The sequence below is a fragment of the Vicia villosa genome, linkage group LG4, assembly GCF_029867415.1.
Source record: "Vicia villosa cultivar HV-30 ecotype Madison, WI linkage group LG4, Vvil1.0, whole genome shotgun sequence".
NCBI classification, from domain to species: Eukaryota; Viridiplantae; Streptophyta; class Magnoliopsida; order Fabales; family Fabaceae; genus Vicia; species Vicia villosa.
In genome coordinates, this window is record NC_081183.1 from 192,441,863 (window position 1) to 192,452,299 (window position 10,437).

Sequence of the window (10,437 nt, forward strand, 5' to 3'; positions counted from 1 at the left end):
TACTGAAGAATACAATCTTTGTTCTGGAATCCTTGAGAGAATCAAGAGATTAAAGCATTAAGCCTAACAAGTAAACTAAAAATACAATCAAATCTAGTTTCAAACAACATAACCTCTATCAATTTGAAGATTTTAATGTTGGAACGAGATCAATCTAACTTCTAGCATTTGTAATTATACTACTAAGTGTTACAAGATTTTTTTTACAAAATTACAATCTATAATGAAGATATTTTAACTAAAAATTAGAGAACGGAAGAGTGAAGGCTCATACTTACCCATCCCTAAATCCTTAAGGTCTTATGCTAAGAGATTGGTCACCATCTCACTTTGCAAAAAGATAGTAGAGAGTAACAGAGATGTGGAAAGTGTTGTTCTACTTTCCATTTCTTCAAATCTCTTCCTAAATAATGTTACATATGGGACACAACTAAATCAATAAATCATTGATCTAATGGCCCTTTAGAATCAGTATCACCGCATTCATTTTTATCTTCAGTTCGGTCAATAACAAAATGATCAACAATTTTGACTGTATGTACTGGATCCTGGTGGGAAACGGCTGCCCTCCATTTGCTCGGAAAGCGTCTCAAATGGCTCGAAATTTGTGGATTTTTTGTCTCTCCGTCCCAATCAGAATCAAGCTTCCACTCCTTAGGAACCTGCAAATGGAAAGAAAAAAAACTGAACCAATTCTATACCTCACTTTACATAAAATAAGACAATACTAAAGTAATTAACAGCTTCTTACCTTATCAACTGCGAGAGTATAAACTTCAAGATTGCCATCAGAATTGATGTGAAATCGTGTGAATGATTTGTAATTAGCTATTCTGAGAGAGGAGAAGGCTTCGTCAAAGTGTAAATGGAGCCAGTTAATGCAAATATATAAGTAGCTTCCAAACACTAATGAAACAACCGGAGTAGAGAAAACCCAAAAGTAAAGGAAGACGGAAGCATAATAGATTACGGCACCCCCTCGGGAAATAGACTCTAATCCATCTTTGCAAATATTGTTCCGAGAGACAGCCATGACCTGAGAAAATAATCTTCATGATACTATCCATTTTAAGAATAATCAGAACTGTAAAAGTCCAAAGATGTTTCATACCTCTGGCACATCAAAAGCAGACATTAAATACTTGATACATGCTGGATAAAGACCAAATGTCCATTGTTCAATACGAGCTCTGAGGCCAGTTGGATCTGGAAAATGTTCACTTTCCACTGATTGATACCATTGATATAACGAGTGATACCCTGGATCATACACACAAAAAATCATCATCTTAATCCATATTGGTTACATACAAGACAACACTACTTTACACATTATCAAACTCCTAAGTACAGAATCACCATAGATTAGCAAGCAGTGACACTGAACACGACACCAACACTTGTAGTATTTGAGAATATAGACTAACTGAATGTAACCACATGTATCGGTGTCAGACACCAGACACGCCTTAAATATGAAGTGCCAGAGCTATTTAGGTTCTTATACTACTACTACTACTACCAAACACCTAAAAGTTCACAAAGTTTGGCGGAGACAGTTAAGTAACCTTCTAAGTTTGGTGCTGTTGTGCCAATATTATTTGAAATAAAAAATGACAAGACATTTTATCCGGACATTTGGAAATATGGAAAGTTAGAATACTACGGACACATGGCATAGTGCCAAGTCGATGTCAATCTAACAAGTAGACTCAAATTAAAAACCAAATGTAGCCAAAGTATATATATAATTTATCAATTAAGGCTGAACACACGAATTACATAAATTTGTAGCAATACAATTATACAAGTCATTCAGCAGGAACGAAAACCAAACCTGAATTTGCCAGCAACTTATGCCGGATGCATATTTCAATGCCTATTTCAAGAAGTAACATAAGAATCAGAGCTGCGGCGAGATGAGCAGCAACATGAAGAACTCCAATCATTAATCGTTTCTTCCGTGACATCTTTGGTGGAACAAAAGAATATGCTGAAATTAGTAATACTAAAGCTCCCACAAATGACACACAAGAGTTTTGTAGGATATATATAAATCCGTTCCACACAGTACCAAGGAAACTGCTTAATTGATTTGAAAATGTATCATCTTGGAGAATGTGATTCAACTCACACTACAAATTAAGAAAAAAAAGACAGTTGGGTATTAGTGACAAAGGAAACTGCTTATCTGTGCTTACTTTGAGCCAAAAGGAAACCACTGGCTAAATTAGCATTGAGAACATAGAGGAACTCACTTGAGGAAACATTGAAAATACTAGGACAAAATATATGATGCCGCCGATAAAATCAAATTGCCAGTTCTTCTTCCGAAATTTAAGGATATTTCCTAATGCAATCTGCATTAAATTAAAAATAATGTTATAATCCCGTAAGTAGTAACATGTATAAAAACCAAACATTTAGTGGTTAGAGTTAAGAGACTAGAGTAGGAAACTGTTTACATTCTACATACCCTGCTTGAATCTTCAAAGGAAGGATATGCAGCTTTGCATTCATAGGAAACTCCATCAAATTTACTAAATTTACTGAAAACATGGGTAGGATGTAAGAAAGCTCCACCACAACCATTTACAAGAAGATGATGGACATGGACAGGCCCATCTGATTTTACATGTGAATGACGCATGTAGTGGTGCAAGTCCCCAGCCATCCGAAGCGTACATCTTCCTTTCAAATAATCACAAATCAAATGTGAAATATTCTTCCCAGTAACATCGCTCCAATACCAATCAGTAAGCCAATTAGGCTCGTGAGTTATAATGATCACAGAGTCATTCTCTTGAACCTAAGATGAAAATGGGTCACAAAGGCAGGTATGCTCAATCAGTGTACAGGTAAAAAATGAGGCATAAAATAGAGACAAAATTGGGTCTATGTTTAGATTCAGAAAGTAACCGATATTACGAAATAGTTTATCAAATATCTGGTACTTCACTTGAACAGAAACGACAATCCAAAACAAGATCATAATCAAAATACAAAAAAATTATGACAGCAAATTCAACTAGCTTAAAAATAATCACATTATGCCGAGGGGGCAAATAGCATTCAATCTTCAGAGTCTATCTCTAGTTTTATCTGTTATAGCTCTTGTTGCTTTTAAGGTAATTAGAGTATTGCTCGATAAATTTCCCCATAATTTCGGTGTAAATACCAGAATATAGCAATACATCAATTTTTCATTTCATATTAAACCAATGGCAACAGCAAAAGAATGACTAATTAAAAAAAGTTTAAAAAAATGTAGTAGTTAAACTCACATTAGACACTAGAGACTTTAAGAAGCAAAAATTAAATTATACATCATGTAAATATAAAAAGAGAAGAGACAGACATTATTTTACCTTTTCCGTTATCAGCTCAGTAAAGAATTTGAATTGGTACACATCAATATCACCATGAAGAGCAAGATCAAGCCCAAAAATCCACCACCGCTTAGGGAGTTGCAAAGCAAAGTAACTCTTTTTCTGAGGCATGAGCCATCCACCTAACCAACTCCTATGACATATATACCTCATAAAAGTCTGAAGTCCATCAAACCAGTCTGTGAAGCAAGACAATAATAACGATGAATACATATTTCCGTTACGCATAGAAACACAATTTTATAGACTTTTTTAAAATGAGATCAGGTAAAATGACCAAAACAAACATAACAATTAATGAAAAATAAATGAAGCAACTAAATAGATACAAACAGGGAAAACTGTGAAAATTTAATAAACTCCTTGAAAAGTATAGTAGTTTGGTGAGGCTCAAACCACGCTAAAACTAACCATGGTTTCCAGGAATAACGAAGCACTGAGGTCCATCATACTGTCTCAGTTGATCACCAAAGGGCTTATTTACGGCTATCTGCTCAGCTTTATATGAAGGAGGAGGTTGGAGTGCATACTCAAAGGGAACAAACAGACGTCTTTCATATGTAAATGCTGATGGATTGGGATACCTACAACAGTACAAACAAGCCCTTGAGAAAACAAAAATAGCAACAGAACTCTAAAAACAAATAATAGAAAGAAAAGGAGTTAATCTTCAAATGGCAATACAAAGATATTTTTGGTCTGTTATAAAAGCAGTTAGGGTGTCTCCTATCATGCTAACAAATTGCAAACTAATTTTAAGCTTGATTTGAAATTCACAAATTTGATTACCATATGATATTCAATAAAAATACCTTCTCTTCTATATAATAGATCATATATTCCGAAACAAAATGTAAGATACACTCAACTTCTTAAATACTCCCAATTTCCCAAACTCTATAAAATGCGACTACTCCATGAAAATAATACTTTTTTCTTAAACATAATTATTGACTATAACTTGTTTCCTTTACCCCTCCACCTGATGTACTTTCTAATAGGGCTTCCATATCTTTTTATAAAAATGTACAAAACTAAGGACAGAAAACTCAGAATTTTATTATTCATGATTTGATTTTAGACCTAGCTATTCAAAATTCAGTATCAAAAACCACGGGCATTAAATGGCTAGCAAATCACTCAAGAGAATCTTTCAATCAGCATAATAATTGATCCCAAAAAATTACAAAAGCACAATAAATAAGCAACATACGCAAGGTCACCCCCGATAAGTAGCAGGTTACCACGTGGTAGGGTAACCTGAGCATCATCTTTCATTGTACGAATGGAAGGCTTTGCAAGTAGCCGTGCAACGGCATAAGATGAGTTCCCACCATCACCGGTATCAGCCATAAAGTCAAACCAAAAATCATCCTTCTCACTAAAATGATCAAATAAAAGGTCACGATGCTGCTTTCCATCTTCAGCCCTGCTCATTGCTGCCTGGCAATGAAAATAAGACTCAGTATACCATCGCATACAAGTACGTGACAAGACTCATTAAAAGATACTTTTTCCTGAATTATAAAAATAGATTTTAAAAAAATGCCATGCAAGACTCATTAAAAGATTTTATACCAAACTTAACTACACCTACAGGCTACAGTCAACATATAGCTTAATATTGGCATGCTCAGTATAAATATAAAAATTGCAAGAAAAAATTTTAATATAAATTTGACGACTAGAAATCACATGGTAAACTGAATTTTAAAAGCATAAAAATTTGTGTGACAAATTCTTGTATGATTCATAAGCTTTCACATCCACATTTCTTGCAACTTGTGTTATTCTTATACAAGAAAATACCAGAAACAAGATCAATTGGCAACAGTATATGGAAAAAAAATCCTTTCAACATTATCCTACATCACATTTGGAGTAACTATAAACCCCTTGAAGGTAAGCAAGCACTTACTGTCACACTGTATGCAATTTAATAGTACATAGAATGTAATACGGTAATATAAGCAAATTCAGGCTATAAGTCAAATAGCATATTGACAAAATATTATGAATTATTGCAAGGAAATATAAAACATTACCTGCATCATTCGCATGTCAAAACGGCCAACGAACACCGTCACTGATACTAGAAGATCAAAAACAGTTTTGAATAAATCAGCAGATGTTCTGCATAATTCATCAAGTGTAAACATACAATCATGATCATCTCCAACACCTCAAAATATAACAAAGAAAGTAATATGGAATTATACACATACCCAGAGTACCAAGGAACCATGTCCAAAAAGTCAGGCTTCAAATGCTTCTTCTTCACCTTCTCAAATTCTTTAACAGAGAGCGGGTGAGCAAGAGCCCAACTGTTGATTTTTAAGACATCAAAAACAAGATATTAAGATAATGAAAAAACAAATTGATATAATGATTAGATTAATGTATTATGAAAATGTGATTTCCCATAGTAATTATTGCCCTCAGTATACTACTGTTCCTAGGGATCATGACACTGTTGTGCATTGCATTTTGCAGGGAACTATGGCCAGAAAAACAGTTTTGCAAAAACAAAACAACTATAACTAATACAGATTTCATTGGGATGACTAGACAATATAACAAGAACACAAGCTCAAGTTAAAAACATCCCAAGAAATTCAGGCGCAAAATTTCATATATGTCCAACAGCAGTCTGCCAAACCAAGAACAAAAACTGGCATATTCTAAAGTTTTCACGTGACTAACTTCTACCGGAATTTAATATCAGAAGGATTTTACAATACAACTTCAATACTTTGGACCACGTAAAAAAAAAAAAAACATACTAACATGCAGAAATATAGCAATGTTTAGCACATAAAAAAGAATTACTCACCCTGTTGACCTTTCAACCACATAGTTTGCAATGTAAAGCCCAATAAACGTAGCCCAGAGTGAGTAGATGGGGGAAATCTCATCTGACGAACCAGGACATGAACCATTGCAGGCTATCTAAAACATTAAAAGAATTCTTACATCACAACATGTAAATGACCACTACAGACAAAGATACACAAGATTATAAATTATAAGCTTATATTAAGTACCTCTCCATAAATAACCCACTTTGACAAAAGAGGATAATCACTTGCTGATCCAACTGGAGCAAACCAAGATGAGCAAACCTGATCCTTCAACTCATTCATCCGAAGAAACTTCACAAGCCATGTGTTTCTATCTTCTTTCTTCCAAAAAGGAAACCAGGTTGATTTTGTTTGGTCAACAAGCGGTTTTTCTCTTAACATGGCACGGTTTCCACAATGACTATAAAATACACAGCATGCTACACTAAGTACCTATTATTAATATAAAGAAAGGGCATCAGAATGATATTGAATCTTCTAACGAACAAAAAAGAATCTTTCAAACTTACAGCGCAATTTTGAAGAATGGCCAAGATCTCTGGTCTCTTTCCAGCCACACGTGAAACCAACCCAATATACCAGAGGCCGTAAAAAAGAATATGGAAAACAATAAGAAACACAATGGATGAGATATATATTGTCAAGAACAAAGATAGATTCATCCTCATATCCACCCCCATTGACTGAAAACTAGGAAGATGGTACACTGCAGCCACTAAAATCCAGGCTATGTACCTGCAAAGTGGATGCCATATCAGTACTAATCTTGTAGAATCTTTTTCATAAACATAGTCAGTAGTAACACATATGCACATTTGTTAAAATAAACTTACCATCGACTGAAATTTGAATAACTCGGCTTGATAGTCTTGCCTACAAACGGTGATGAAAAGAAATAAAAGAAGCCAAACAAGCAGCCATACATAGACCACCATTTAACATTGTTGTCTAATTTTTCTACAAGAGTATGTATATTGTCGGATGAGATGAAAAAAAGGCAACCCACTGCAACCGCAATTACAGCATGGCGAGAATGCTCGTGAGGGTAAGGATAAGTGTGGGTAAATATAGTTCTGACCCTCTCCATTTTGAGTGTATCAAGAAGACCCGCAGGATGCTTATCAGAGCCCATTTCCGATCTTTTAAAAATGTCCAATACAAAGAATTAAAACTCTTGCAAAGAATCCTACTTTAATAATTCCAGAATACCATATAGAACAGCGACACAAGAATCCTGCAGAAGATGAAAAATAATAATAATTTCAGTATTATTGACAAAAGGGTCGTCTCAGAAACAATAAAGCAAACTGTAAATTTCTTCATTTTGAAAAATTTCATCTTTAGTCAAGCATATATATGGCATAAGATTTCAATGGAAAGAAGAAAAACACGACTTATAACAGTAACTATTCAAAGCTATGAAACTAAATCCTTTGTCAGTTCAACAGAAATTCAACTGCAAATCGTCGTTTTCATATTCTATACATAATCAAATCCTTCTCCAAGATTATTAGCACAGTGATTGAATTTCGTAATCATTGAATTCCACTAAATTTCCATATGTAGACATTTTCACATCAAGTTTATGGGCATGATTAAAATATGTCAACATCATGATAGTACAAAAACACAAGAGAGGCAAAATAATGATCACGATGAAAAGAATAAAGTTGTTGAAAAATATAACTAAGTAAAGAAAAACAACAAATTAAATTCCAATTATATAGCAGTTAAGAGAAGTTGAAAATCAATAAAATTAGGGAAACGGAACAAAAGCCCTAATTATAATTCCTCTTATATAATTATTATAATCATAAATTTTCATTTTTTTTTAATACCTTACAATGTTGTAGCTAGCCAAAAAAGCAACAAGAAATTGAAAAAATAAACAAAATCTTTTAAACTAAAAAAAATAAACAAGAGATGAAGCAAAAGCAACCGTATATTTATAAGAAAAAACAAGAACAAGAATGAAAGAAAAGAACAGGTTGGTTGAGAATAAAGAGATTTTGCAAATGTTTAAAGAAAAATGAAGAAAAGAGAGAGATAGAGAGAGAAACCTTACGTTGTTGTGGTGTGTTAGATTGTATCGAGAGAGAATAGAAGAGCGTGCGATGATGAAATTGAAAGAGAAAAGGTTATGAAGTGAATGTTTGTTTTCAGAAGAGTATTATTTGGTTGGAATCTGAGAATATCTGTGAGGAACATAACAATTTAACTATGGCATATTCTTTTCTCTTTTCTGAATTCCCAAAACCCAGTTTCTTTTTTAAATTAATTCATGTATTTCGATTTTATTCGTAAAAATAATAATTGGACGGTATGACTTGACTTGATTGCATATATATATATATATATATATATATATATATATATATTCGTTACTTTTAAGATTTCATCTAAATTAATAGAATATCTTGAAAATAACATGAATCCAATATTGTAAAATATGAATTCAAAAATAAATTTAATATTTTTAAATTAATAATACAAAATGTTTTCTCGTGAACTTAGGGTATAACAAAAATTATTCTTGAAAATAAGACTATGGGAATGCAAGATTCTCTTGTTTGATTCAAGTTTTTAATAATTATTCTATGACATTTTTTATTTCGAGGATTCCTATTTACACATGATTTTTCGATTCATATTATAAGACTTAAAGGGTTAGAATATAACATTTCAATGAGAATAAATTCATTCAACTCTAACTTCCTACTATCAGTGACATTTTTTTATATAATTTTAAATTTAACAAATTTTATTTATTCCTTGAAAGCTTAATTCTAACCAAATACATAAGTTGGAATAATATTTCAAGGAATAATAATTCTGAAAATACCATTTTATGGAATAATTTTTGTAACCCTGAAACAAACACAACCTTATAGTAAAAAGTGATGTTTGAATGAGAGAATTTAAATTTAAATACTTGAAAAATTACATGATTCATTCTTTAAATATGGAAACAATTAATAAATGAATGCATGTGACAGGTTGTGAATTGTAATCAAACGTCAGATTAATCTGGACGGTTGTTAAGGTCTTCCCGAAAAAGATTGTCTGTTTAGTAGGGAAAGAATCTATCTATTTTTGCGTTAAATGTTTTATTGCTCATTTATTGAGCCTTAGCTTCTTGGGTCTTGTGGTCAATTCAAAATAGTTGTCCTCAAAGCTCTAGCTTTTACTCTGTATGGTGAAGGTTTATAATATGTCTTCTCGTAATATGCATAAATTTGATAATTTTATTAATAATGTTCCATTTTAATAGAATAAAAAATATAAGATTCATTGAAATGGATTTCATCAATTTTTCATTATATTTATAAAGAGTTCACTCACACACCGAGAGATCATAGATTCAACTCTTATAAAAACATCCTTAATGAATAACCTATAAAATATTTTTATAAATGTTGATTGAATTTTGAAGTTTGCTCTCACTCTTACGAGCCTCATGAAAACTTATGAGCCTAGTAAAGTCCAACTCACACAAATTTTTACACCACAAACATGTAGAAATTATTTATAAATTCAAATAATAAAATCACATAATTTATCTCTTCATTCCATCAACTATCATTAATCCAAACATATCTTATCTTATGCCTTAAAAGAAAAAGAAATAAGTGGGGAGAGTTATCTGACATGGAACATGGTCATATATCAACTAATTTCATGACAGGACTTGGAATGTGATTAAAAAATTAAAACAAAAAGTTTAGTGAATATATCTATAAACCAAAATATAATTCTTTAATAGTAGTAATAGTTATAAATAAAATATATACATTAATTACACTTTGTAAAATACTGTACGTGATTGAGTTTTATTTATGTAGTTTAAATTCACACGTCACTCCTTTATAAATGAATTAATTAATTAATATACTTTTCTGTATTTTCCAAAACGATATGCACAGAAAACAGGTAATTTTGCTTGCACGCTTTCAGTTTCGGCGGCTTCTTTCCGCGTCTTTTCTTTCCGTCCAACTTGTCTAAGTTTCTATCACCGACCCCAACTTCCAACTCAAAGTCGGTTACAGCATTTATTTCTTTGGGCTTTAGGCCCAATATGGAATCAAGGCCCAAAACATAGTCCACCAGCGTTTTAAGTAAGGGCAAAGCATATATAAAATAAAACTACACTAGTACTTAGACCCGAGGCACGGGTTAAATATTTTTTA

General features: G+C 32.5%; 1 protein-coding gene across 2 annotated transcripts; it reads right to left on the minus strand.

The window, feature by feature from the left end:
• Window positions 1-149: 149 nt before the first annotated feature.
• LOC131596525 (uncharacterized) lies at window positions 150-8,518 on the minus strand. 2 transcript variants are annotated; one of them, XM_058869196.1, is made up of 16 exons: window positions 8,316-8,518; window positions 7,084-7,484; window positions 6,760-6,985; window positions 6,434-6,682; window positions 6,223-6,338; window positions 5,615-5,713; window positions 5,435-5,522; window positions 4,603-4,832; window positions 3,801-3,973; window positions 3,369-3,568; window positions 2,477-2,809; window positions 2,259-2,360; window positions 1,838-2,135; window positions 1,112-1,260; window positions 752-1,036; window positions 150-662 (listed from the first exon to the last, which is right to left on the minus strand). In XM_058869196.1, exons 2-16 carry the CDS (start codon window positions 7,380-7,382, stop codon window positions 444-446), a joined length of 3,066 nt encoding a protein of 1,021 aa, XP_058725179.1. In that variant the 5' UTR covers window positions 7,383-7,484; window positions 8,316-8,518; the 3' UTR covers window positions 150-443. The 2 variants fall into 2 exon arrangements, with proteins under 2 accessions (XP_058725179.1, XP_058725180.1); XM_058869197.1 differs by having other exon boundaries at window positions 8,311-8,518.
• Window positions 8,519-10,437: the final 1,919 nt, after the last annotated feature.